This window comes from Siphateles boraxobius, unplaced genomic scaffold, assembly GCF_051911475.1.
Source record: "Siphateles boraxobius isolate OS27281-9 unplaced genomic scaffold, OSU_SipBor_1 25, whole genome shotgun sequence".
NCBI classification, from domain to species: Eukaryota; Metazoa; Chordata; class Actinopteri; order Cypriniformes; family Leuciscidae; genus Siphateles; species Siphateles boraxobius.
In genome coordinates this window covers 895,602-922,385 of record NW_027508866.1, presented here as the reverse complement: position 1 = coordinate 922,385, position 26,784 = coordinate 895,602, and the positions used below count along the sequence as shown (strand labels likewise).

General features: G+C 44.1%; 1 protein-coding gene across 1 annotated transcript in view; it reads right to left on the bottom strand.

Annotated features, from left to right (window-relative positions):
* Positions 1-2,073: 2,073 nt before the first annotated feature.
* The window catches only part of wrnip1 (WRN helicase interacting protein 1), a 36,700-nt gene continuing 11,989 nt past the window's right edge, over positions 2,074-26,784 (bottom strand). The window contains exons 4-7 of the mRNA XM_077242060.1: positions 5,016-5,230; positions 3,832-3,987; positions 3,628-3,707; positions 2,074-2,545 (exon numbers count right to left, since the gene is read on the bottom strand). Of these exons, the coding sequence (XP_077098175.1) occupies positions 2,264-2,545; positions 3,628-3,707; positions 3,832-3,987; positions 5,016-5,230 (733 nt within the window). The 3' untranslated portion in view covers positions 2,074-2,263. The remainder of the gene's footprint in view (positions 2,546-3,627; positions 3,708-3,831; positions 3,988-5,015; positions 5,231-26,784) is intronic.

Sequence of the window (26,784 nt, the reverse complement as noted above, 5' to 3'; positions counted from 1 at the left end):
TGCCTGCACTGCAGATGAGATCTGAGATGCTTCAGAACTTGACGAGTGATGATTCGGATGCAGGGGAACAATTGGAGGTGGAAAGTGACAGCAAAGTTTCCTGGGTGCACGTAAACATTTCCTTCTCATCAGAGAGTGATTCAGAGTCAGTCCACATCAAGGAAAAAGAGGCGGCTGCTATCATTAGACACGGCGGATCCAGATGTCCCTTTCATGTCGGATGATCCTGGTGAGCTCCGCTGCCCTGTCCTGTTTTGCTGCATGGGATTTTCACTAGTTCTGCTGGTGCTATTATTGTTTATTATTATTATTATTATGTTATTATTATTGTTATAGGCCCTCCCGGAGCAGTAGTCCTACCTGCTCTTGAGCCAACTGTGCTCAGCCCACCCTTAGAGCCATCTCAGCCAGAGACGGCTGTGGAAAAGGGGAAGGATGGGACGGTGTGGACGTCAGTCAACTAAACGTCCAGGGAGAAGGCAGAGCCAAAATGCCCTGACTGAGCTGCTGGCTTCTTGTGTGTGTTTGATGATGGCATGCTGAAGCATATCAGGGACTGCACTGTGGCTGAGGCACATCAGCATCATCGTGACAGCTCATGGGACCTCGCAGTGGCTGAACTAAAAGCCTTCATGGGCTGTACCCCACCAAGGCCCGGTGCAAATTTATTCAGTTTATGGGGAATAAGCCTGATAAATTCGGCATCAAATTTTGGCTGCCTGCAGATGTCCAAACCAAATATATGCTGGGAAGGGAAGAAATATCACCACGGATAACTTCTTCACATCTCTCAAACTGCCCACTGCCTTGCAGGCAAAGACCAGCCTGGTTGGCAACGTAGGGACAACGAAACGTGAGTTTACCCTTCCGCGAAAGAAGCAAACAAGCGGAGCTGTTCAGCACAAAGGTGCTGAAATGTGCTGACACAACGCTCACCATCTACCAGGAAAAGCCGTGGAAGAATGTATGTATTTTGAGCTCTGTGCACACAAGCGTGGGCATCACCGATGGGCCGAAGGCAAAGCCCGAGTCGGTAACGTACTATAATATGTGATCTGAAGACCGTCCTTCAGGCCAGGAAGGCATCGAAAAGAGGTTCTAACTCACGTTGGGCCCTCATGAAACTGGTGTCAGTATCCCGCCGCCAGTGGCGCTTCAGGGACACATCAGTTTCCAGCGAATGCACACTGCTCTGTCTGCCCCACAGGCTTCAGGAGAGGAGGAAGCTAAGGCTCTAAGGGGAAGACCTATAGGGGGTTTGAAGAAATGGATTCTTTTTTAAATCCAAATTGGCCTAATCTACATGATAATCAAGCAAGAGCACAAAGTTTTGCCCCTTGATGATACATAAATAATTATAATATAATTGATTATATTTTGTTATGGGAAACAGAAAACAACACTGGGTGAAATATTACATGAATGTGTAACAAACCAATGAATTTAAGAATGATGAACACATGTCCATGTTATTGGTAAAGTTTGATGAAGTGAATGAAGTTTGTGCCAAAACTATGTCTGAGAACGAAGGATGAGTCAGGATAATTGCATGAATGGAGTGTTACTTGAGTTCACAGACATGAAGAGGTGGGCAGCTTGCACCTGTGAGGCCTTGAGGACGATCTGGGAAACTTTGAAAAGCCTAAACTTATGTCAATCAAAAAGATTAGAACCTAACGCCTGTGGTAAAGAATTGGAGTATTAAAGACTGATGAGCTGATTGCCTCTTTGGATACTGATACGTCAGTACCCCCGACACCTAGAAACCCAGAGCTGAGGACAAGAAATCCCAAGAGGAAGACAAGCCCAGAGCTGACTACAACTTTGATTCAAAATGTGATTGTTGTATTTTATACTTTAATGATGAAGTTCTATTTGCCTATACATTTTTGTTTACTATATAAAGAACAGTAATAAATTAAAAGAAATAAGAACATACCACAGAAGTCTTCTGAGAAAATTATAAGTGATTTTAAAATGCTTATAATTTAGGCCAGACTCGACTTATTTTACCTAACCTGAGAATAATAAATAATAAGATTAAAGGTGTTAAGATCAAAGTACACACCGCAAAACAATTTACCACTTTTTATTTAAAACTTTGAATAATATAAAACCATTAGCAGCATAAGAAAATGCAGATTTATTGGAAGATTTTGTGAAATCTCGTTGTAAGAAGTGGAAGACAGGACAACAATGACAAAGGCAGAGGATAAACTGCAAACTCAAAAATCCATTCCTCATGCACCCAAAAGGGGAACAGTCATCGATTGGAGGGCGTCCAGGTAAAAAAGTTGATACCATGAAGTTCCTCAGGAAGGTAATCTTGGTCCACTGTTCCACTGAAGTTTGGGTTATATTTGTATCCTTTAGCGTAGCCCAGATTCTTCATTAGTTTGGTGGGGGCGTTGCGTAGGTGGAGGGGCACGGGCGGTAACGGGCCCTGATGGTTTCTCAGACAGGCCTTGACGTTATTATAGGCCTTGTACACCTCCACAGACTTGGGCGCTCTGGCCATATAAACCACACACTGGGCTAGAATTACCTAAAATAATTCAAAAAGAGATGTAGGTGAGATTGAAGGTAAAAAGTTAGTAAGAAAGATCAGGTGTATCAAAAAACTACTTCAACAAGTATATATACTTTATGGAAGCTTGTTTCTTCCACTGAATAAAACAAATTTAATTGCAATTGCAAGAAAATGTCAGAACTTCCATGAAGTTCAGAAAGGTTCAAAGGGAATTGCAGGTTTTTATTGGACAGGATATGCGCTGTGAGAAACTCAGGCTTTTGAGAAATATTAGACTGCAGTCACTTTAAGACCGAATGCACAGATCTAATGTACTGTTCACATGCAACTTATTTCCCAACTGTTTATGTTCACTTTAGACATAACCAACTGTTTTTAAACGGATACTCACCAAGCCGGGCATTTTGACATATTTCTGTGTATTTAAAAGTTTAGGCTTTTAAGGTTCACTTTGCTTGTCCGGTTTCCACTCTGTCTCGAAGCATGTTCACAGAAAGCCACTTGGAGAACAGTATAACTTTCACAGTTTCAATAACTCTTATTATTAATCATGCACGCCCTGCAGTTTAGCAACAGCAGACAGTATTTTACGACAAACACTGATCTAGCTGATTTGGACGTTAAGTTTGGGCTTTTAGGAAGGAACGAATGCGCACTGCAGTAAAGGGAAAAAAAAGAAATGCACTAAAATCGCACAGCCCTAGCTTCTTGCTGTCATTGCTGTAGAGTTGCAATGTCTCTGATCTCCGCAAAGATGTTGCAAATTTATTGTCCTTTTCAGACATCTGGTAGAACTGAATGTAGTGAAGCAATCTTAGCTGCGCACAGAGAAATTGTCTTGCGAGTTTTCTGTCATCTGATCGGGCTTTATAGAGACCACCGATCAAACTATATAAAGCTATTATCGGCTAATAACCATCAGCGCCCGATCAAGTGGACCACCCTTAAATAACAGTTAAAAGTAGTTAAACTAATGTAGATCAAGAATTGTTATAGTATCTGATTGTGACTCCCAGAATCTAAATTCGATCGAATGGTGATGTGCCTTAAGATTCCCACCACTAGCAGCAATTGCAGTGTATTTGTCTGTGTTGTACCTCACATTCGGGCATGCCCATGAAGTGACAGGCCTGGAACGCTGATACAGCCTGAGTGAGCGCCACAGGGTCCGCCAGACCTTTAGAAGAGTCCACAACAGATCCAGTCTGTCAAGACGTTAACTTTTGGATCACACACTAATTATGAAGTTACTATTATGGTAAAACAACACAGGTTTTGGAAACAAAGGACCAGCTACTTACCAATATCCTCACTAGCAAACCGGACCAGTCTGCGAGCCACATACAGGGGGTCTTCACCTCCCTCCAGCATTCTTCCCAGCCAATAGAGGGCAGCATTTGTTTCTGATCCTCTCATTGACTTGTGCAGGGCTGAGATACAGTTATAGTGCTCCTCACCTGTGTGTCACAGATTTTACATTTCTAGTGAACTGTGGATCTGACTCAATGTATTGTGTGTCAGTGAGAGTTTGAGTACAACTACTTGTAAACATTTATGTGCATAATGACAATATGCAGTAAACATATAAGCGTTAAGCTCAAGACTGACTGTTCATTCTGATTTTAAAGCATGATCACTCTGTGAACACAGTTACAATGACTTATTCAAGTCAAGTCACCTTTATTTATATAGCGCTTTTACGATACAGATTGTTTCAAAGCAGCTTTACAGTGATAATAGGAAAATAATGCAACAAAGTTTTTTTCCAGAAGAAAGAAAAGGTCCAGCTTAAGTAAGTGATGTCTGACTGAGTGAACCGTGATTCACACTGACTGAGGACAATTACCATTATAATAGAAGTTTTTGGCAATAATTTACTTAAGAAAATAAATGGGAGTACAAAACGCTCCACCGCTCTCATGAACCAGTCCTATTGATATACATTTCATGTTTATAAATTCCTAGAATATATTTCTTCATAGTAACGCTCACTTACCTGGAATGTATTCTTTTTAATAAAAATGTGCAGAAAAATTCTGAAAACCATTTCAATTAATGTAGGGATAATCTGGGATTGCTTGAACTTGCATTAATTCTTGCAACTACACATTCCTGAGGGATTAAATCAATAAATTCAAATATATTTTTTGACAGTTCAAAACCATAGTGAGCTGCCTGAATGCAAAATAACTTATAAATAAATAAATAAATAAAAATTATTATAAATAAAACGTTTATATCAGCATGTTGCTAAACTAATAAGCTAATGACAAAATACTTTCATAAGCTTAAACATATATGACACACAAATTCAAGACCCTAAAAACAACACCACAATGGGAAATGGCTGCAAATTTATGGTAGCCTAATTCGTGAAAGTGCAACTACTGGACGTCTTTTGTTACAGGTTATTTTAGCCACAATAACTGCATTAGATGAAATGGACTGATTATTGAATAATAACTTCAGTGCAAACCGGACATACCTGCTTTGTCATAAAGAATGTGGGATCTCTGAAGGCCCTCTTTAATGTGTTGCTCACGCACGATTATCTGCGGAGGGCCGCCGTTGGGTTTGGAGGAAGCCTGCACAACACACGCCTGCACCGCCAGCTGAAGGCCGTTCAGAGCGGCTCGGGCATCACCATCACACAGGTGCGCCACAGTGTCCAGGGCTTTCTGCTCAACACACACCTGAGATCTGAAGACAAACGGCACATTGAGTTCAGGCCTCTTTAACAAATAGTGTTTTCAACAAACAGTGTTTCCCAACCCTTTTCATTTCAACGTTTTCAAGATTCAAAAATTACATAGCAAAAAGTAATCCATAAGAATCGAGCAGTTTAATCTAAGTCTTCTAAAGAGGCACTTCCGTACACAGAAGACAGTCATACAGGTTTGAACAACATGAGGGCGAGTAAATGATAGAGCTATTCTTTTTTTTTAATCGAAGGGACAGATTATCCCTTAACAAAATCTTTCCAAAGACACCTTGGCAATCACATAAGGTACACATAACTAAGCTCAATTATTAATGATATATTAATATTCTTCACAGTCATTCATCTCAATTAACTGTGTGCAGATTGCATTACCCATTGTTTGGAATACAGAGTCTGTGCTTCTAAGAACCTACATTCACTCCAGTCTTTCTGGAGGTAATATGGTTTGCTCAAAGGTACAATGATTCTCTTACGAGAGGTTCTCTCGTATTGCGTAAGTTTAGCTTACGCTACGGGAAAGATTCATCTTCTCGAGATATTGAAGCCAAAAAATTATCCTTAATTTTGTATTCATTGTCAACGCAGTGAAGCAGCTAGCAGACCTAGAGCAGGCCATCTCGCCTGCTCATTGGCTGCCCTGCGGGTAGGGATGGGACGATTACCGGTTTCACTATAAACCACGATAAAATGTACTGACGGTTAGTAATATCGTTTAAAATTCAATTATCATTAAAACCGTGTTTGATTATCGCGATTTTAATAACTCACTATAAATCCTGTCCAGCCAGCAATAGTCTGACGCAGGCGCGCAATGTTGTTTTTTTTTTTTATTCGAGAAGGAATGGCGGAAGGCAGTGACCGTGTTCAGGAGATTTTTCAGCCTTTTAAGAGGACCAAATCTGAGGTGTGGTCATGTCTGCAGAACATCCACGAAAAAAGTCGCAGTGATAGGGGTAAACACTTCAAATCTGCCGAGTCGTCCTGTGTGACCATCATCCACTGTTGTAGCGAACGCAAGGCAAGTTAACTTTGATCTCAATACTAAAACTACGTCTGGGAAATAATTGGGCACAAAATGTTGTTTTGAGTTTACATATTTTATCTCACTCACTTGAAATAAACTTGAAGCTTCCGCGAAGAAAAGTTCGCAGCAAGTGACTTTGAGCCAAAGACGAACGAATAAGTTCAAACAAGACTATTAAGAGTGACACTTAAGAGATAATAATGTATATATGCATTGTACACTTATAACACCGATTCTTTTTTTTACCACATAATTACAGGGACATATTGAATAGAGATTAATGTCTCTATTCTTCGCTGTTAAATCCATTTAGCGTACAAAACTCGTCCAGACAATATGATCACAACAATAATGTCAAATTCTGTAAACAATAAATCAACTCTGATTTCATTTTCAAAAACGGAGACGCAAGATGACAAGTTCTATTTGAATGAAATGAGAGCGCGCGTCCGTTGTGATACATGGATGTGCGCTGTTATAATATGTTGCTATTGACGACGGTCATCATAAGGAAGAAAATCAAAATGCCACAGAATAGAATCTTGCTTTAAAAAGTGCATAGAACTTCTTGTTTTATTTGTTGTTTGTTGATTCTCAAATATTAAACTTGTTGAAATGTTTTCAGTGTGAGCATCAGTTCTTTTTTAACACTTTCATCTTGTTTTAACAAACCCGTGATAATATTGATAATCACGATAATTTCGGTCACTATAATCGTGATATGAAATTTTCATACCGTCCCATCCCTACCTGCGGGCAACTGCTGCAGCCTACCAGTGAGCCCGGCGTGACGTCACGCCCGCGCCTTCATAGTGTCACAGCCCGCCGGAATGGGCGTGGCTTAGCGTATAAAAGTAGGGGCTGTAGACTGACTTCCCAAATCTTTCGTCTCTTCACGGAGCTCTTCGCATCGCTGGATCTGAGAGAAGCCATCGCCGCCGTCGAACGCTGTCCGTTAGGAACGCCGTCCGCTGAGGAAGCCGGCCGTCTTCGCCACCTTCAGACATCCGTGCAAGCTACGCTATCCGGCGACGTATCCTTTACCTTGCTAACCTATTCTAAAAGAGCAGCGAGTGTCTTTTTAAAGATGCCTCGCGCTTCCTGCGGCTCGTGTAGAGCCCCGCTCAGCGCCGGAGACCGCCACTTGATCTGCGCTCTCTGACTGGGCCTGGAACATGCAGAGCTCGCCCTCGCGTCTGGGAGCCGTGAGCTCTGTGAAGCGCTTCCGCTGTCGACCCTGCGGGCTCGACTCGAAGCCCTCAACACCGCAGCAGTCACTCTGCCCTCTGTGGGACCACGCAGGAAGAAGCGCAGTTCCCTGAGACAGCCGGAACCTGTGGCCACAGCGACGCGCTCGCCGGAGAACCTCCCTCGAGCCTCGCTTTCGCCTTCCCCGCCCCTCCTCACCGACGCGCAGCTGCCGCTCACGAGCCTCACTGCCGTCGCATCTGAGGATGAGGCCGGGGACACGCCACGAGAGACTGCTGCTCCATCCTGGCATCAGACAACGAGGAATGGTCGCTTCACTCCGCCTCCTCGTCCATCCAGGAATCCACCCGTACCTGCACTGGAGCTGATGCGGAACTGATGCGCCTGATGACGCAGGCTGTTGACCGTCTCGGGCTCGAGTGGTCACTGCCGAAATAACCCGCGCCGAACAGGCTCGACGGCTGTTTCCTTCAAATTCGCCGCCGTGTAGCTTCAGCAAGCAGGCACGCTCCATTCCTGCCGGAACTTCACTCGGAGCTGACGAAGTCATGGAATGCACCATTCTCCTCGAAGCTTCAGTCCCAGGCATCCGCGTCGCTCTCCCAAGTGGACGGCGCCGCCGAGAAAGGGTACACGGCTATTCCCCCTGTGGAAGAGGCGGTCGCAGCGCACCTTTGCCCGCCCTCCGCGAGATGGCGGTCACGGTCAGCCCTCCCGTCAAAACCCTGCAGAGCCACTTCCGCCTAGGTCGGCCGCGCATATGCCGCCTCCGGCCAGGCCGCATCTGCTCTCCACTCCATGGCTGTGCTACAGATCCTGCAAGCCGACCTCCTCCGTGAATGGGATGAGAAGGGCCGAGATCCAGCTGCGGTTACAGATCTGAGAAGTGCGACGGATCTCTACTACGGATCTCTACTTTAGTGGATCGCCACTAAAACCGCAGCTCAAGCCATTGGACGAGCCATGGCCGCGTTGACTGTAACAGAGAGGCACCTCTGGTTGACGCTCGCGGATATGAGGGAAACTGAGCGAGCCACCTTTCTGAACGCGCCGCTCTCCCCCACTGGTCTCTTCGGCCCAGCGGTGAACGGGATCGTTGACCGTTTTTCTGAGGTACAGAAGACCACGCAGGCCATGAACCTCATCCTGCCGCGACGCTGGAGCTCCGCTACAGGCCACTCTCGCGAGAGAGAAAGCCAGCCTCCTGTGCGAGCCAGCGCCCAGCGTCCAGCACAGCCTCAGCCTTCGCAGCGATGTCAGGGCGGCCGCCCTAGGTCGCGCTCAGATAGCCGTCACAGACCGCTGCCCCCCAGAGGGCCTCGGCAGAAGATCACGCTGAAGTCTGAGCACGCGAAGCCCTCCAAACAAAGAGAGAGAAAAGACGCGTGTCCCACTTGCCGGACCGCCGTCAAAGTTTATTTCCCTGTCAGTCCCCTTCAAACAGGCTACTGCAGTGGTTCATTTAGCAGCCAACGAGCCGGTGTGTTCACCCTCTCGCCTGCACACAAACGCCGTTTTCACGGCGACCCAGAGAAATCTCAAAAAGAGTATAATGTCTGGTCCGGCTCACGTCGTCGGTGTTTTAAGTGTAGTGAAAGTGCCCACGCCCCAGTATTCACCCCTACACACAAGCATTTCGAATCTCGTGTCACTCACAGAGCACACTCTCATAAAGCGCAGAAAAGCCGCTCGAGTGTTGAATGTAAGAAATGTGTCCACAGGTCTGTGCCCACTATCTGCCCGCTTTGTTACACGATCAAAACAGCAGGTTATGAATGTAAGTCTCGTGCCCGCCAGAGAGCGTTCACGCTTGCTAACACAAACCTCCCCCCGGCTCTGCCCGCACATTTAAGTGTTATCACAAAACGCAGGGCATTAATAAGACGCTCCCCATCCATTATGATCGGGGCGTCAAATACACTTGTAAGTCTCGTGCCCGCGCACACGCGCTCACGCTTACAGAAGCTTTTCCTTGTTAAAAAGTGAAAAAAGAATGCTCCCCATCCCTTATGATTGGGACATCTCACATAAATCAGCCGGTTTCGGCTTTCAGCGAGCAGCCATTGCCCAGTTTCACAAGCCCGCAAATGGCGGCGATCTGAACCCGGAGGCCATTCGCCCCCTAGCGGCTCACATAGCTGCGTGGGAAACTATCCCAGGGGTTTCAGAATGGGTGCCGAGCACAATAAAGCAGGGCTATACACTGCAATTCATTCGCGCTTTCAAGCACGGACCGCGACGATAGTGTATGCGGAAGTAGCACACCTACTTCACGCAGAAATAGCAAAGCTGCTGTGCAAAGGGCCTATAGAAAAGGTACTACCTTCTCTGAGCGAGTCAGGTTTTTACAGCCGAAATTTTCTCGTACCCAAGAAGGACGGAGCCTTCAGACCTATTAAATAGGACGCCTATTTTCAGATTCAGATAATACCCCGTCACAGGCAATTTTTGAGATTCGCCTTCAACGGTCAGGTATATCAATACACAGTCCTGCCGTTCGGCCTCTCCCTAGCACCCCGTACAATTACGAAGTGCATGGACGCGGCGCTCGCCCCCCGAGAAGTCAGGGGCTGAGAATAATGAACTATCTTGACGATTGGCTGATATTGGCACAGTCAGAGACAGAACTGCTATCTCACAGAACAGTGCTTCTCAGTCACCTGGAAAGCTTGGGTAATGAAAGTTTATCGACACAGCGCACGCGCCGTGTTCGCCCCCTAGCCGCATCTTTCCAGAAGGGCAGCTTTCTCCCTTTGAAAACATTTCAAAGGATGTTGGGCTGTATGGCATCAGCTGCAGCGGTGCTTCAGCTGGGCCTACTGCGCATGCGCCCACTCCAACGCTGGTTGAATGCTCGTGCGTCCCGCCGAGCCTGGGTTTCTGGCAACAAGAAAATCAGAGTGACTCAGACCTGCATAGCGGCTCTGCAGCCCTGGTTAGTAGCCGACAGGTACCAGCAGGGATTGATGATGGGAACCATCTCTTATCGGAAAGTCATTTCGACAGACGCGTCCAACTCGGGTTGGGGCGCGCTGTTCGAGGGCAGACCGGTCTTCGGCCAGTGGTCAGACCACGAGAAGTGTTTTCACATAAACTGTCTGGAAATGAGTGCGGTCGAGAACGCGCTGAAGCGCTTCCTCCCGTTCATAGAGGACCAACATGTTCTTGTCCGCTCGGACAACATGTCTGTGGTATCCTATGTAAACCGTCAGGGCGGTGTCAGATCCAGAAATCTCTGCAATCTGACGGAACGCCTCCTTATTTGGTCTCAGATGCACCTGCGTTCGCTGAGGGCGGCACATGTGCCTGGCCATTTGAACGACGGCCCAGACAAACTGTCCAGGGACAATGTTCCCCCAGGGGAATGGTCCCTGCACCCCCAAACGGTCCAGAAGCTCTGGCGCCTATTCGGCAGAGCGGAAGTCGACCTATTTGCGTCAAAAGACAACGCTCAATGCCCGACGTTCTTCTCGAAGGACGAGGACGCGCTGGCCCAGGTTTGGCCCAGCCTCCCGCTATATGCTTTCCCTTCGGTCTCTCTGTTACCACAGGTGATCAAGAGAATCAGGGAAATGCGCCACTCGGTGCTCCTCATAGCCCCGCGTTGGGAGAATCAGATTTGGTTCCCGGAGCTAGCACGGCTGTCACTTACAGCTCGGTGGCCGATTCCGGTGAGGGCAGATCTCCTCTCTCAGGCTCACGGCGCGAACTGTCATCGCCATCCAGAGCGCTGGTCTCTGCACGCATGGTTGATCAACTGGTACTCGTTGCCCTGCCAGAAGGAGTGATGAACACGATCACGCAGTCTAGAGCTCCTTCCACGAGAAGGCTCTACGCGTCGAGTCTCGCTCTACGCGAGAAGGCTCTAAATGGTCGCTGTTCTCCGGATGGTGCACCGACAGAGGTCTGAACCCACGGACATGCGGGGTGGCGCATCTGCTCACCTTCCTACAAGAGCTGTTGGATAAGGGGAGGTCCCCATCCACACTCAAAGTATACGTGGCGGCCGTGGCAGCGTTCGCAGAATCGACGCACGGCCAGTCACTGGGAAGACATGAGTTGGTCATCTGCTTCCTTAGAGGAGCTAGAAGGATGAACCCGCCGCGCCCCCCGTCGGTTCCTATGTGAGATCTTTCATTGGTCCTCGAGGCCCTGAAAGCCTTTCCATTTGAACCACTAGACTCCGTGGGGTTGAAATATCTTTCACTGAAAACCGTCTTTCTGACTGCACTGTCGTCAGTAAAACGTGTGGGCGACCTGCATGCGCTGTCTGTCAGCGCGTCGTGTCTTGAGTTTGGGCCGAATGACTCTAAAGTCATCCTCAGACCTAGACATGTCTATGTTCCTAAGGTGATGGGCACTCCATTCAGAGCGCAAGTTATTTCGCTGTCAGCTCTGCCAGCATCTGACAGCGAAAGTGAGGTGAATCTCCTCTGCCCTATCAGGGCGCTGAGATTTTACATTACGCGTTCTGCCTCCTTCAGGCGTTCAGAACAGCTTTTTGTTTCGTTTGGTGGGCGCACCAAGGGTCTCGACTCCTCGAAACAGAGCCTGTCCAGATGGATAGGGAAACGCTATAGCAGCTGCTTATGCGTCAAAAGGTCTGCAATGCCCTCTGGGCATCAGGGCTCATTCCGCGAGAGGCGTGGCCTCGTTGTGGGCGTGGTCCAGTGGGATTTCTATCCATGACATATATGTAGCGGCGGACTGGAGCTCTCCGTCTACCTTTGTCAGGTTTTATAAACTAGAAGTTCCTGCCTTGCAGGCTAAACTTTTGTCAGTTTGAAGGAGAGGTGTATTCTGCCCAGATCTTCCTGCTGAGATCACTCATACGTGACTCAGCTCTCCTGGTTGAGCTGCACTAGTAGGGTATGTGGCATGTGCATATACAGACCGGCGCGCTGCTCTGTATTCCCTATGTGTGCTTATATATGCTTATATATATATATGTTATATATATATTCCCTATGTGTGCCGCGTGGCTGGCCACCTTATTTTTTCCACTTATGGGGTTCCCCTGAAAGTTCGGGGTCTCATGGTGGATGCTTGGCGCGCACGGCGTTGACAAAGTGTTCCCGTAGCGTAAGCTAAACTTACGCATTACGAGAGAACCTCTCGTAAGAGAACGATACTCGGTTACTAAACGTAACCACGGTTCTCTCTAGAGAGGGAATGAGTATTGCGTAACCGGCCGTGCTCGCGCCACGAGCGACTTCGATTCAGTCGACGAAAAACCAGGGAAGTCAGCCTACAGACCCAACTTTTATACGCTAAGCCACGCCCATTCCGGCGGACTGTGACGCTATGAACGATTCATTGGGCGTGATGTCACGCCAGGCTCACTGGTAGGCTGCAGCAGTTGCCCGCAGGGCAGCCAATGAGCACACGAGATGGCCTGCTCTAGGTCTGCTAGCTGCTGCACTGCTTTGACAATGAATACAAAATTAAGGATAATTTTTTGGCTTCAATATCTCGAGAAGATGAATCTTTCCTGTAGCGTAAGCTAAACTTACGCAATACTCGTTCCCTCTCTAGAGAGAACCGAGGTTACGTTTAGTAACCGAGTATCGTTTTATCACAGTATCAATAAGAAAAAGTTAAAAACTAGGGTTGGGAATCAAAAAATCTATCTCTATTCTGAAATTGGATACATTTTAATGTAATTTCAAACCATTTTCAAGTGCAAGTCGACGAGAAAGAGTGTTTACACATTCAAAGAGCGCACACAGAGAGCCGCTTCTCATATAAAACACGATACTGAATTGAGTTCTTGTCCGCGTCTTCTTGCTCTTAAATGCACAAATACACACAAGATTGTCAAAATATCTTTATAAACACAGTCAGTTGTGTCTTAAGTGAACGTAAACAGTTGAGAAAGAAAACACGTGCAACAGTAGATTGGATCCTGCATGAGGTCTTAAAGTGACAGTAGGCTAATAAACCTGCCGTCATCTGTCATTAAATTAAAAGTTGTTCAAGTTGTTTCAAACCTGTATGAATTTCTTTCTTTTGCTGAAAACAAAGGAAGATATTTTGAAGAATGTCGGTAACCAGACAGTTAATGGACCCCATTAACTCCCATAGTAGGATACCATGGAAGTCAATGGGGTCCATCAACTGTCTGGTTACCGACATTCTTCAAAATATCTTCCTTTGTTTTCAGCAGAAGAAAGAAATTCATTCAGGTTTGAAACAACTTGTGGGTGAGTAAATTATGAAAATATTTTCATTTTTAAGTGAACTATACCTTTAATGTTAATCAAAGAGCAAAAGACTGATCTTGACTGAATAACTTTTGTTAATAAAGATTTATTTTACATTTGATTTCAATTTCTGCACCTGAACTTTGTTCAGTTGGATTTATTTGTGCTATTGCTAATTTGTTTATTTCTTCTTATTATTACCGTTTACTTGTCTGTATTAATCTCTGACATTTATATTAGTTAGTCCAGTTGTTTTTGTTGTGGTATTTATGTTAAAACCATAGAAAAATGTTAAGTGTTCTTTAGGCTGCTGATTTTTGTTCATGAAAATCAGCTGCATCAAATGTTTCCAAAAGGAATTTACCTTACTGTAATTGAAACTGGGAAACAGTAAGAAATGGAATTGATAAGCAGAATAGGAATCACTAAAATTCAAACAGTACCCAACCCTTGTGAAAACACATTTGCATTTACTCGCTGTGTTGTCAAGCTCTGTTAACTTTATCAGTGGCTTTTCCAAATCCCAAACCACTTTTGATGCAGGCCAGGAAGTACGGGTGGCACGATCCACCTTTCTTGCCTCCGATACCGATTCCGATACCTGGGACTCAGTATTGGCCAATACCGAGTTCCGATGCAATACTAAAATAATAATTAGACAAACAGTTTACCGTTTAAACAGTTTAAAGTTGCAACTTTTTAATGAAGCAGCAACATATGATAGATTGGACAGAACAACTAAAGCTATCAATAAACTGCCATTGCGCAAAAGTATTGTAATATGAAAGGCTCCAATTCAGAGCGGCATGAAACACTTATGCGCATCCCGTGCGCAGAATGATGCGCTCGAAGCAACTCAAACTTGGAATATAGTACACGAAAACATTTTGGTACTTTATAATGATTTTGTGCCTTTTGTGTTGTATAACAATAACATACGCACAATATCGGATTTGGATGGTCTCGTCCGGCCGATACCCGATCAGGCAAATATTGGTAGTATCGGAGCAATACCGGTACTGAGTATCGGATCGGTGCACCCCTACCAAGAAGCAAACACAAACCAGACAACAACCCAAATCACCACTGAAACAACATAGCAAAGCCCTGGCTCTAGTGATGGTTGAGTCAGAAAATGTGAAAATCTATTTAATTAAGCATGTTACAACTTAAGATCTGAGACATTGCTATTTTGCTTACAATTTTACTTTGTTTTCGTTATTACCACTTAACACATAATAAATGTCTCAAAGATGAAGTAATCTTACCTTTAACCATACACCAGCATGGGTGAAGGAAGGGACTGTAACACCCAAATCCAACCAAAATTTTACACTGATGTAAGGAACTCAGCTTTTTGGAAATATTAATAATCAATAATATCTTGTTATTATTAATTATAAATATTTGGGTCAGTTAATTGGATTAACTTGATGTGGCTGAATTAATATTACAATCAATTAATCAGTTCTTCCAACGAACTATTTTGATTATTAATTTATTCTAATAAAGGGTATCTTCCATGGCCACCGAAGAATAATTATTTCTTCGCCTGTACAGTACTTTGAGCCAGTAGCAAAAACCGTGATCGTAAAGTGACTTGTATTGCAAACAAAACAGAACCAAATACATATTATGTACAAGTTTTATTAACTAAATATAGATATTTATATGAATATAAATAAACTAAACAACATACACACATGAATACATAAATAGGTTAGTGATAGGATGAAATTGGAAACCGGAAGAGGGTCTATGAGAAGAACCAATAGAATTTCATTTTCACATTTCATTGAATTGAATACTTGCATTTGTAATGGGAACAATTCTTGAAGTTGTTGAAAATTGAAGTCGTTGATGGTTCCGGCAGCGTCAAGTGGAAGTTGGTTGAGCGTTCTCTTTCTCCAGGAACGCATGACTGGTTTGGTGAAGGCCTGGGACTCTGTTGAGGCCACGCCGAGCACCCAGGAGAAGTGAGGAAGTCGGAAGGATGGGTGATTGGAGTCGTTGTTGGTTGGAGTCTTTGTTGGTTGGAGTCTTTGTTCCAAAACTCCTGAGATTGTCCTTGGTTCTTTGTGAGAGAGTCTTCTCTCTTTTCCATGAGGCCGGATCTGGTTGGAATCGAGGCCTGCTGGGCCCTGGGGCCCCCGTGGAGGGGGAGGGGGCTCCCCAGTCTCACCAGAACAGTGTTGCGGCTGGATGAAAAAACTAAGAGAGGGCGGTCACTGTTGCCTGCCTCTGATATACCCTGAGAAAAGAACCAACCCCTAAGGTTTGAATGGACCTATGAGTAAGGTGACATGTCCGAGAGGGGAAGCGGCTCTTAGTTGATTTATGGTCTTTGTCCCCAGCATGCTTAGACTGTTCATTCAAGCTCAAATAGACATAACAAATTCACATTGCATTCTAAGAGAAGGTGATGTACATCAAAGTGTGTGTCATTAAATGAGGATTAATTTGCTAGGAAGCATGATACAGGTGAGGTTATATTGACCGTTGGGTGGTTGTTCAACCACATACACCCCAATCAAACATACCATGTTGTTATACCTAATAGTACACGAGACAGTAAATCATCACAGTTTCTGTGAGGCATGTTCCTTCATAGATCAGAGTAACACCGCAAAGTTTATTTAATTAAAGATGGTCTCTCTCTCTTAAGCATGTGGCGCATGTGGCCACATTCCTTTGAGGTTGTAAAGTCTGTTATCAGTCTTAAAGTGTTCTGTAACCGGACACCCGGCTGACAAAGTAACTTCATTTGTGAGGTTAGTTTTGGGGGAGAGTTTCATAGACCTTTATATTCATTAAATATAGTGAACATGAATAATTAGTGTGTGTCTGATTGGTCCAGACCCTACATCCCCCCCTTTCGACCGTTGTTGTCCCCCTCAAGGACAACCATGATCGAAGTTGAAAGTGCCGACAGATCAGACACACCTTTGTCATAGAAGGCTGGAAGGCCATGGTGGCCTCTGGTTGCTCGCGTCTTCTGGAGTGGTGGTCGTTCCACGGCGGTTGATGTGGACAGTAGCCCAGTACAGGTCTCTGCAGCAGGTGTTGGGGCAGAAGGAGCCTTGACTGGGTATCACCTGTCATTCTGGAGTTAGGGTGAAATTGTGGTTCTTGAAGAAGGATGAGGTTTCCAGCTTTGATTCAGGTTTGGCCTCAGCAGGGCAGCGTGTGTCTTGGATCAGAGACTGCAGACCAGCTGAGTTTGAGTAAAGTCATTCTGGAAGACAGTAAACAGCTGTTTCATGGAGTTCACTGTCTGGTTCAGCCGAACGCTGTGGGTGTTGAGAATTACCACAGTTCCCTTCGATATCTTGCCGATGGACGGCAGGGAGGCACTGTGTTGTGAGTTGCCCTTTTAGCTGTGGGATTTCAGTTTGAATTTCAGCCACACGTTGTCTCACGGTGGCTAGGTTCAGTGCGTTGACACTGGACATGCCAATGTTAACAGAGTTCCGACGGCAGTGGCGGTTGTGTCCATCGGGCTCTGCTTGTGTGACATTTTTTTTTCAAGTTGGTTGAGCATGTGTTCGACATTGGCCTCAGCGTGGGCGAGGGAGTGGAGTCGAACATACACTCTCTGGGTGTGGGTCCTGCAGTTGGTGATAAGGAGTCCCGGTTGTTCCTTCGGGACGCTGCCTGATACCGGACCTGGTGAGATGACCGACTGCGGCTGTCCTCTGGTTGGCTGGAGGCACAGGAAGACTAACCACAGCAGCATCCTGGAACAGACAAAGGGGAGAGGGAGAGAGAAAGGGAGGAAAGATCTCAGCGACTGTCGTCCTTTGTTGGCTAGGACAGTCTTTCCGCTTCGAGGACGCCGGTATGCCAATTGCTTCGGTGTTCTGGTGCTGCGGTGTGCAGCACATGCTGCGTCATGGGCATACACTGGCATGAACCCCCCTTTTGCACTGTGGCACCACAAGCTTTGGCGCAGCGATGTCATCAGGTGCATAACACAGAGTGTTGTCCTGTGCACGCAGCGTGTGCTTGTTGATTTCAGTTGTCTGGGGCACCGGTTGTCGGTGGGTGCAGACGGCGTTCGTGGGTGGTTGGAGGGGTTAGAGGTGGTTTCTCATAGTGTCCATTGGTTTGTCATAGTCTTTGGTAAGCTGGAAGGTTGGGGTCAGGTTAAGCAGAGGCTCTGTGACATTTTGGCACACTTGTGGTGAGAGACTAATTCATGACCCTAAAAGTTCAGAACCACTGTTTAATGGGTTCGCTAGATATGTAGCATAAAGTTAGGTGTTTCATGTGTATCTAGCTAGTGATGTGTCTCTTGTATCTTTATCATCTTAGCTGTGGATGTTAGGAGGCTAAGACTTGTGTGGTTCCTAGAGTATTTCCTGGAAAGGGCATAGCCGAGATGAAATAAATGACTTAAGATGGTTCTTATGACTAAATTGTTTCTCTGGACTTAAATGGTGGTTCACTGCGGCTTGACGAAGTGAAGGATAGGAGGAAAAGGGACAGCTTTCCTATTCAAATTATGCTTATTATCAATCCTCAGGACTATAGTTATGCCCTAGTAATTGTTGAAATTACTTGTGTCGCAGGGTCACAAAAATGAGTGCACTTGTTGAAAATAAACACAATCACAAATAAAGGTGTCTCTGTTTCCTTTCTGGGCCCAATGGGCTATAGAACCACATTCGAACAAGAGAGGAAATGGAATTAAATCATATAGATGACCGAATAGACAAGGGAATAGCTGACTGCTATTATTATCAAAGTGGAAATAAAAGAATAAAATAAAAAAATAAAGTAAGTAATCAAAACAGCGGTAATGATCTGAAATTGAGAATAATCAATAGCACTAGTGACTAACCTTTAGATTTGCCTGGACCAACACTACCTAGTTGGTCACAGCTGTTGCGTGTTTAAGACCACACCGTGTGTGTCCCTCCAAAGGTTTAGTCAATATGCTGATGAAAATTCTCATAACTATAATAATTCTTCTCTAGCTACACAGCTTACATGTAATTAAACTTGGGTTTAATTGCCAGGGCATCTGCAAATTTAGCCTACAGCGCTCAGCAAGGACTATGCCTAAACTAGTGAAGGTGAAATTCAGCTGAGAAGAATTGAAAGTAAGGAAAGAGAAAAATTAGAAACCCTAAATGGGGTTAAAGAAAGTATTTTAGAATACTTTGCGCTGTATACATAAAAGCTGTAATTAAGGCTTCAAGTAAATGATGCTAACCGCTAACTGTAGAAGTTATTATGTAGCTTAGCCTAAGCTGGATGGATGCTAGGTTAGCTTAGCTTAGCCTAAGCTGGATGGACGCTAGGTTAAGTTAGCTTAGCCACCTAGGCTGGTTTGATTACAAAATGACGTCACGAGTTAGCACTTCCTGTGACAAGTCGTTGTCATGGGAACCAGTGCATGTCAGAACAATTCAACAGTACCTGAAGAATGTCTACACATTTTACTGAGTTATGCATGTTTAAACGGGTTAAAAGGGGGCGCCTATACTTTAAGTCTTTCAAGAACTTGATGTTACATTCAGTAAAATGCTAATGTGTTTTGGCATTTGCTAATTTTACTCATGGAACTCTTCTCTTTACTTTACACAACTTATTCTATTCGTTTACAAAGTAAGGAAATAGATTTGCTGTAAGTCAAAGCTTGTCTAAGCCTATATAGTTACGTCCCTCTCATGCATAAATGCTGACTTTTCAGCGAGTGAACAGTTTTGATCGCTAGGTAGCTCTCTGCTTGTGGATGCAGCTAAAAATTTAGGTGAATTACATCAATCTAACAATAATTTGTAAGGCCTTTACATTGTAGAAAGGGGAGCATCACCCAGGTCTACGTATATATAACACTGTCCTGAGCTTTCTTTTTCAGAAACAGGTTTAGCAATACTGCAATTTGGATTTCTTTAACCAAAGCAGGATAGATATCGGTACAGTTTACAAGCTGCTGAGATGAGATTCCTTTGTCAAACAGACTTACGCTTTAATGCTGAACTTACTGATACCAGTTGGAAATCTAAGACTCTTTCACTTACAGTAGAGATGTCAATTCCCGCTATCGTTTTATCTGCATTTAGACAAGCCAGCAACCAGTGATCAAAATGCGTATCGCATGTTGTGTTCCAGTTGGACCGCAATGGTCAAATGCACGCCTGTAGGTTAACAGTAGTTTAAAACTCAGGTGGTTTTCCTACACTATGGCGTCAAGGTATGCCCTATTTGGAGCTAGTTTTTCCTGTAACCCTTCATTGTCATGGAAACTAATGTAGCAGTGCCAATTCAACCAGCATCTAGCAAATGTTTGTTTCAAAAGAGTTGTGCATAGTCTGTTGGCAGGTGAGGCTTACACGTCCATTCAAGATTTTCTTTATATCAGTAAAATTCTATTTTTACTAATGCAGAGTCTTGCTGCTCTTTGAGCACCCATTTTCATCTACTTTAAAAGTTTTATGTCCTATGCTGACCAGGGACTTTTTAGCAGAGTCTTGCATTGTGTTCATGCTGTGTGGCTTCTGGTTTTGCAGTTCAGGATCAATGGGGTCTTAGGAACCCTTTCTGGGGAGGCCTTCTGTGTTAGAGGCCTTCCGCATCAGGTCACACATCGTTGAGTGGGCATTGCGTGGGGGCAGGTGAAAATATGGTGACTAACTGGTTTTGGAGGAAAAGTTTCTTGAAGCTGGTGTCCTCCTCCGTCACAGGTTCGTTGTAAGTTCCACAGACAACTCGTTCGGAGTTGGTGGTGGTAGCACAGGGCCTTCTAGGTCTGTCCTGCTTGGTGTTTGGGCAGGGCCCAGCTGGGCTGGATGTGTCCAGATCAGATGGAGTCTGTCTCGGTGTGCCATACCGGTTGGAGACTGCAGGTGAAAATCAATGTCTCGTAGATTGGCAGGGATGTTTCTGACCTTTCACTTGAGATTGTTGAGTGTCACTTCATGTGCCATTTCAGGGTTTGTCTGATTTACCTTTTCCTCCTGCAGCTGCAGGGGCTCTCAGGGCACTGTCTGGTGAAGTGTTAAGCCGAGGGCTTTGGCTCCTCCCCCCTTTGTGCAGGGCTGGGGAAGCTTACGCTGCTAATGTGAAGGTCAGCAGGGTCCATCTTTCTTGTGTGGTCCATTTGCAGTGGGTTGGACTGTTGCAGCTCTCTTTGGACCACATGGAGTGCGTCAATAATGTTACAGCATCGCTAAGTCAGTGTTCGGACTTCCGCTGCACATTGATGGCTTTAGCTCTCTTTGAGTTCAACCATTTCTTTAAGTTCTTTGAGTGAAACAGTTCTTTACCCGTCGGTTTGCAGGTGCTCAGAGCTGTCGTCCGCCTGAAAACTGATGATCTCTTTCAGTTGCTCTGCTCTGTCAGGGTCCTTGCATCTGTCCTGTGCCTTCTCCCGTTGAGCAGGGTTCGTTCTCTGTGGAGTCCTGTGGCTGGCAGCGTTAGTTCATTTACCTCCTGTTTGAGGCCTGCGGGAGCATGGCCAAGGAGAAGATAATGCTGGTCAGCTCTTGGTGGCTCAGGCTGGGTGTCAGACGTCTGCTTTCATTGTTGCCTAACTGTTCCTTCCTCTGCCGTGGCAGGTCGTTGCCTGCTTCAGGCTGAAGGATGTCCATGACACTGCTCTGCCGGGTCTTCAGGTGGTCCTGGTGGCAGGGCTGGGTGTCTGAGGCCTACTGGAACACTTGTGGGAACACGAGAGAGAAATGGCAAAGGCAAATGCAAGTTTCTACAGAGGTGGTGAGCTATCTGTGTGGGAGAATGGCTATGTGGAGCAGCTAAAATTTAGTGTTGGTGAGCACACACAACAACAAAAAAAAAAGTTTTGAGTATCTTAGTTGACGTGCTTTAAGCAGCATCGACTGATGACTGGGCTCTTACATGTCATAACCTATTACTCAAAAATGCTGATGGTTCTTCTCACATGTTGTGCTACGAGAGTAACAGATAGAGCAAAACCAAAATAAAACAATGGGATGAAACCAGAAAAGAAGAGGAAGAAAGGAGTGTTTTACCTATTTAGGTTTAGCTAGGAGACATAGGTAAACAGGAGTCACTTATGGGTTATGCTGCTGTTAGACTAAGCTACCAGGGACACATCAGACATCTCAAGGTCCAAAAGAAGAAGAAGAAACAATGGGAAGTGTTTCCAGTTCTGTCTGGGGCCTACATGCTCCCAATGAGCCAAATAATGAGAAAGAACCAAATCGCTTACCATAGCTATGCAGACGACACACAGCTCTACTTATCCCTATCGCCTAACGATTACAGCCCCATTGACTCCCTTTGCCAATGCATTGATGAAGTAAACAATTGGATGTGCCAAAACTTTCTTCAGTTAAACAAAGACAAAACTGAAGTCATTGCGTTTGGAAACAAAGATGAAGTTCTCAAGGTGAACGCATACCTTCAGTCTAGGGGTCAAACAACTAAAAATCAAGTCAGGAATCTGGGTGTGTCTCTGGAGTCAGACCTTAGTTTCAGTAGTCATGTCAAAGCAATAACTAAATCAGCATATTATCACCTGAAAAATATTGCAAGAATTAGATGCTTTGTTTCCAGTCAAGACTTAGAAAAACTTGTGCATGCTTTCATCACCAGTAGGGTGGATTATTGTAATGGACTTCTCACTGGCCTTCCCAAAAAGACCATAAGACAGTTGCAGCTCATACAGAACGCTGCTGCTAGGATTCTGAGCAGAACCAGAAAATATGAACACATCACACCAGTCCTCAGGTCTTTACACTGGCTGCCAGTTACATTTAGGATTGATTTTAAAGTATTATTACTGGTATATAAATCATTCAATGGCCTAGGACCTCAATACATTGCAGATATGCTCAGTGAATATAAACCCAACAGATCACTCAGATCATTAGGATCACATCGGCTAGAAATACCAAGGGTTCACTCGAAGCACGGCGAGTCTGCTTTTAGCTACTATGCCAGCCGCAGCTGGAATCAGCTTCCAGAAGAGATCAGATGTGCTCCTACAGTAGTCACATTCAAATCCAGACTCAAAACACATCTGTTTAACTGTGCATTTACTGAATGAGCACTGTGCCACTGTTCGTCCGACTGTTTGCACTTTATTTTATTTTATGTTTTAATTATTCTGATTTCTGTATTTTATCTTTTATTCTAAAGTGTTTTGATTATTTTAATTTCTTCTATGTAAAGCACTTTGAATTACCATTGTGTATGAAATGTGCTATATAAATAAACTTGCCTTGCCTTGCCTTGCCTTGCCTTGCCTTGCCTACTGTGCGTTTGTGTTTAGCCGTACTTCATGTACTTAGCTTGGTGCTAAGGAGTGAGGATGGGTAAAACACAGACAGGAAGTAGGATATTAATGACCTGTGTAACTCGCTATGGAAACAACAGTCGCTAGATATTGTAATCCTATAGAGAGAGAGAAGATGAGGATAGTGACTAGTGATCTAAAATAAGGTAAAGGTAAAGTTAGAACGTCCTTATAGCTCTAAGAAAACTAAAAGGAAAGGGAAGCGTATCAAGTAATTTAATTAAATTTCAAATTTAGTTAAGCCCTTCTTTTTTTCTTTAGCTGAATATAAGAATTCAGACTGAAACAAACGTAAATAACTAAATTGAAATAAAATTAAAAAAAAATAAAAAATGTATGTAAACATTGTGTGTTCTCATAGCTCTGGTAACTAGAGGGGAACTTGACTAAGCAAATTGATTTAATTAAATTCCCAATTTAATTAAATTCAATTTAACTGAATAGGACTATTCAGGCTCAACAGGTGTAAATACACAAAATAAAATAGGGGTAGATTTAAGTAAAAATAAAAGAAACACAAATAAAAACCCAAAGTATCTGGGTTTCAATCTGAAAGTGAAACCAAGAGGAAGGGGTCGAGAGAGAGAAAGAGAGAGAGAAGAGGGTGGTTTAACCCTCTTATGAGACGTGCTTCGTGAAGCTCTGACACCAGGGTGAATCATTCGTCTCAAATCATTCGGAGTGTATCACTGCTAAGGTCACGTGATTTTATTAAACTGGGCTTCGTTACGCGTCATAGCTGTTTCGAAATTGTTTTAAATTTCAACGGTTCGTGAACCATTGTGTATCTGGTCTCTATGTGATCTTGTATCACTTTATAGATTCGTACACAATTAATGACGCATTTGATAAAGGGTCTGATTGACTTTCAAGTCAAGCTTTCATAAAACGAGCCCTACGGTTTACTAAGATATTATGCCTTGAAAGACACCTCATATTAAACGATATGAGGTAGCTCACGGATTGCCATTACCTGATTACACCTTTTGATAAAACCTTTGCGATTGGTTTGTAAAAGGTGTTCCGTTGATTTGAGTTTCCGCTACACTTCCACTGTTTTGACCAGCAGGGGTCGCCAGCGAGGGCGCTTCAAACAAAGAGTCATTTGTGACTCAGTTGACTCCTTTGATTCAAAGCCTCGAAGAGCTTTGACTCTCATTACTCGTGTTCAAATCACTCAGTTCAAATCACGCAAAATCTATAGTCTTTGGTTTAAGGTTACACTTTACGCTCTAACGTGTCTAAGTTTTTAGGTGGTGCTAAAACTATCACTCGAGGTAGAGGGTTTTACTTGTAAGTCATGCGTGTAAGTTAGGATTGAGGGAGCTATTGGCTACAACCGTCGCTTGTTTACACGAGGGTCTGTGAGATTGGTGCTGTTGTCAGAAAAACTAGATAGGAACGCCTGCTCGCGTTCCGGACGCAATGCCAACCAACAACACAGATCGTTCGGAGCAGCGATCTAGCTGTGCTGACAGTTTGCACTGAGTCTCTCGCTTAGACACGACGTTGCGTGTGAGTGACTCTTTTTAACAAATGAAAACAGCACCGTTCTTTCACAGACAATGGCAAATTACTAGTTAGCTAAGCTAGAATTTATACCACTAATTCGACGCGATTGTTTCATATGAGCGCTTCAGCGGTTTAATATGAATACAATGACGTAACGCATGATAAGGCCTTAATCGGTGATTGAGGAACATCGCTCAGATCACATTCAAAAATGCTGAAAATGGAGATTTCTTCGTCCATATCAGGTTAATTAGTTCTGGTACCATTTATGCGCGCGGCTAATCTGAGATTTCTTCGTCAGAGAAGGCTTATGCTCGATTTATATCTGAAATTAGGCTTTCTTCGCTAATATCAGGAGTTTCTTATCGTACGATTTAAATATGCATTATAGCATTTGTGAACTTTCTGCCATTCGTAGGAAGGCATATTCAAGCTATAGTTTTGCTGATTTACTCAGAAACTTGTACGTGCATGTATGAGATGTTAATAAAACTTATGGGACAACATATGATTGATTACTGTCTGCTTGCATACAATGTTTAATACGATGCCTTAAAATTCTCCACCATTATGTAAGGAACTCAGCTTTTTGGAAATATTAATAATCAATAATATCTTGTTATTATTAATTATAAATATTTGGGTCAGTTAATTGGATTAACTTGATGTGGCTGAATTAATATTACAATCAATTAATCAGTTCTTCCAACGAACTATTTTGATTATTAATTTATTCTAATAAAGGGTATCTTCCATGGCCACCGAAGAATAATTATTTCTTCGCCTGTACAGTACTTTGAGCCAGTAGCAAAAACCGTGATCGTAAAGTGACTTGTATTGCAAACAAAACAGAACCAAATACATATTATGTACAAGTTTTATTAACTAAATATAGATATTTATATGAATATAAATAAACTAAACAACATACACACATGAATACATAAATAGGTTAGTGATAGGATGAAATTGGAAACCGGAAGAGGGTCTATGAGAAGAACCATCAGAATTTCATTTTCACATTTCATTGAATTGAATACTTGCATTTGTAATGGGAACAATTCTTGAAGTTGTTGAAAATTGAAGTCGTTGATGGTTCCGGCAGCGTCAAGTGGAAGTTGGTTGAGCGTTCTCTTTCTCCAGGAACGCATGACTGGTTTGGTGAAGGCCTGGGACTCTGTTGAGGCCACGCCGAGCACCCAGGAGAAGTGAGGAAGTCGGAAGGATGGGTGATTGGAGTCGTTGTTGGTTGGAGTCTTTGTTGGTTGGAGTCTTTGTTCCAAAACTCCTGAGATTGTCCTTGGTTCTTTGTGAGAGAGTCTTCTCTCTTTTCCATGAGGCCGGATCTGGTTGGAATCGAGGCCTGCTGGGCCCTGGGGCCCCCGTGGAGGGGGAGGGGGCTCCCCAGTCTCACCAGAACAGTGTTGCGGCTGGATGAAAAAAACTAAGAGAGGGCGGTCACTGTTGCCTGCCTCTGATATACCCTGAGAAAGAACCAACCCCTAAGGTTTCAATGGACCTATGAGTAAGGTGACATGTCCGAGAGGGGAAGCGGCTCTTAGTTGATTTATGGTCTTTGTCCCCAGCATGCTTAGACTGTGCATTCAAGCTCAAATAGACATAACAAATTCACATTGCATTCTAAGAGAAGGTGATGTACATCAAAGTGTGTGTCATTAAATGAGGATTAATTTGCTAGGAAGCATGATACAGGTGAGGTTATATTGACCGTTGGGTGGTTGTTCAAACACATACACCCCAATCATACATACCATGTTGTTATACCTAATAGTACACGAGACAGTAAATCATCACAGTTTCTGTGAGGCATGTTCCTTCATAGATCAGAGTAACACCGCAAAGTTTATTTAATTAAAGATGGTCTCTCTCTCTTAAGCATGTGGCGCATGTGGCCACATTCCTTTGAGGTCGTAAAGTCTGTTATCAGTCTTAAAGTGTTCTGTAACCGGACACCCGGCTGACAAAGTAACTTCATTTGTGAGGTTAGTTTTGGGGGAGAGTTTCATAGACCTTTATATTCATTAAATATAGTGAATATGAATAATTAGTGTGTGTCTGATTGGTCCAGACCCTACACTGACCTTCAGCAGATCATTAATGAACTGTGGCGCTGGTATCTTTTAGGCAGTTCTCACAGTTCTAACATTAAAATATTGTCTGAGTGCAAGAACAGAGCGTCCTACGAGACCAGACCAGACGAGAGAGAGTCTGGATCTTTGCCCTAATGTTTAACTGGAGCACAACTCAGATCTCATCTTACCCGCATTTATGACAGCG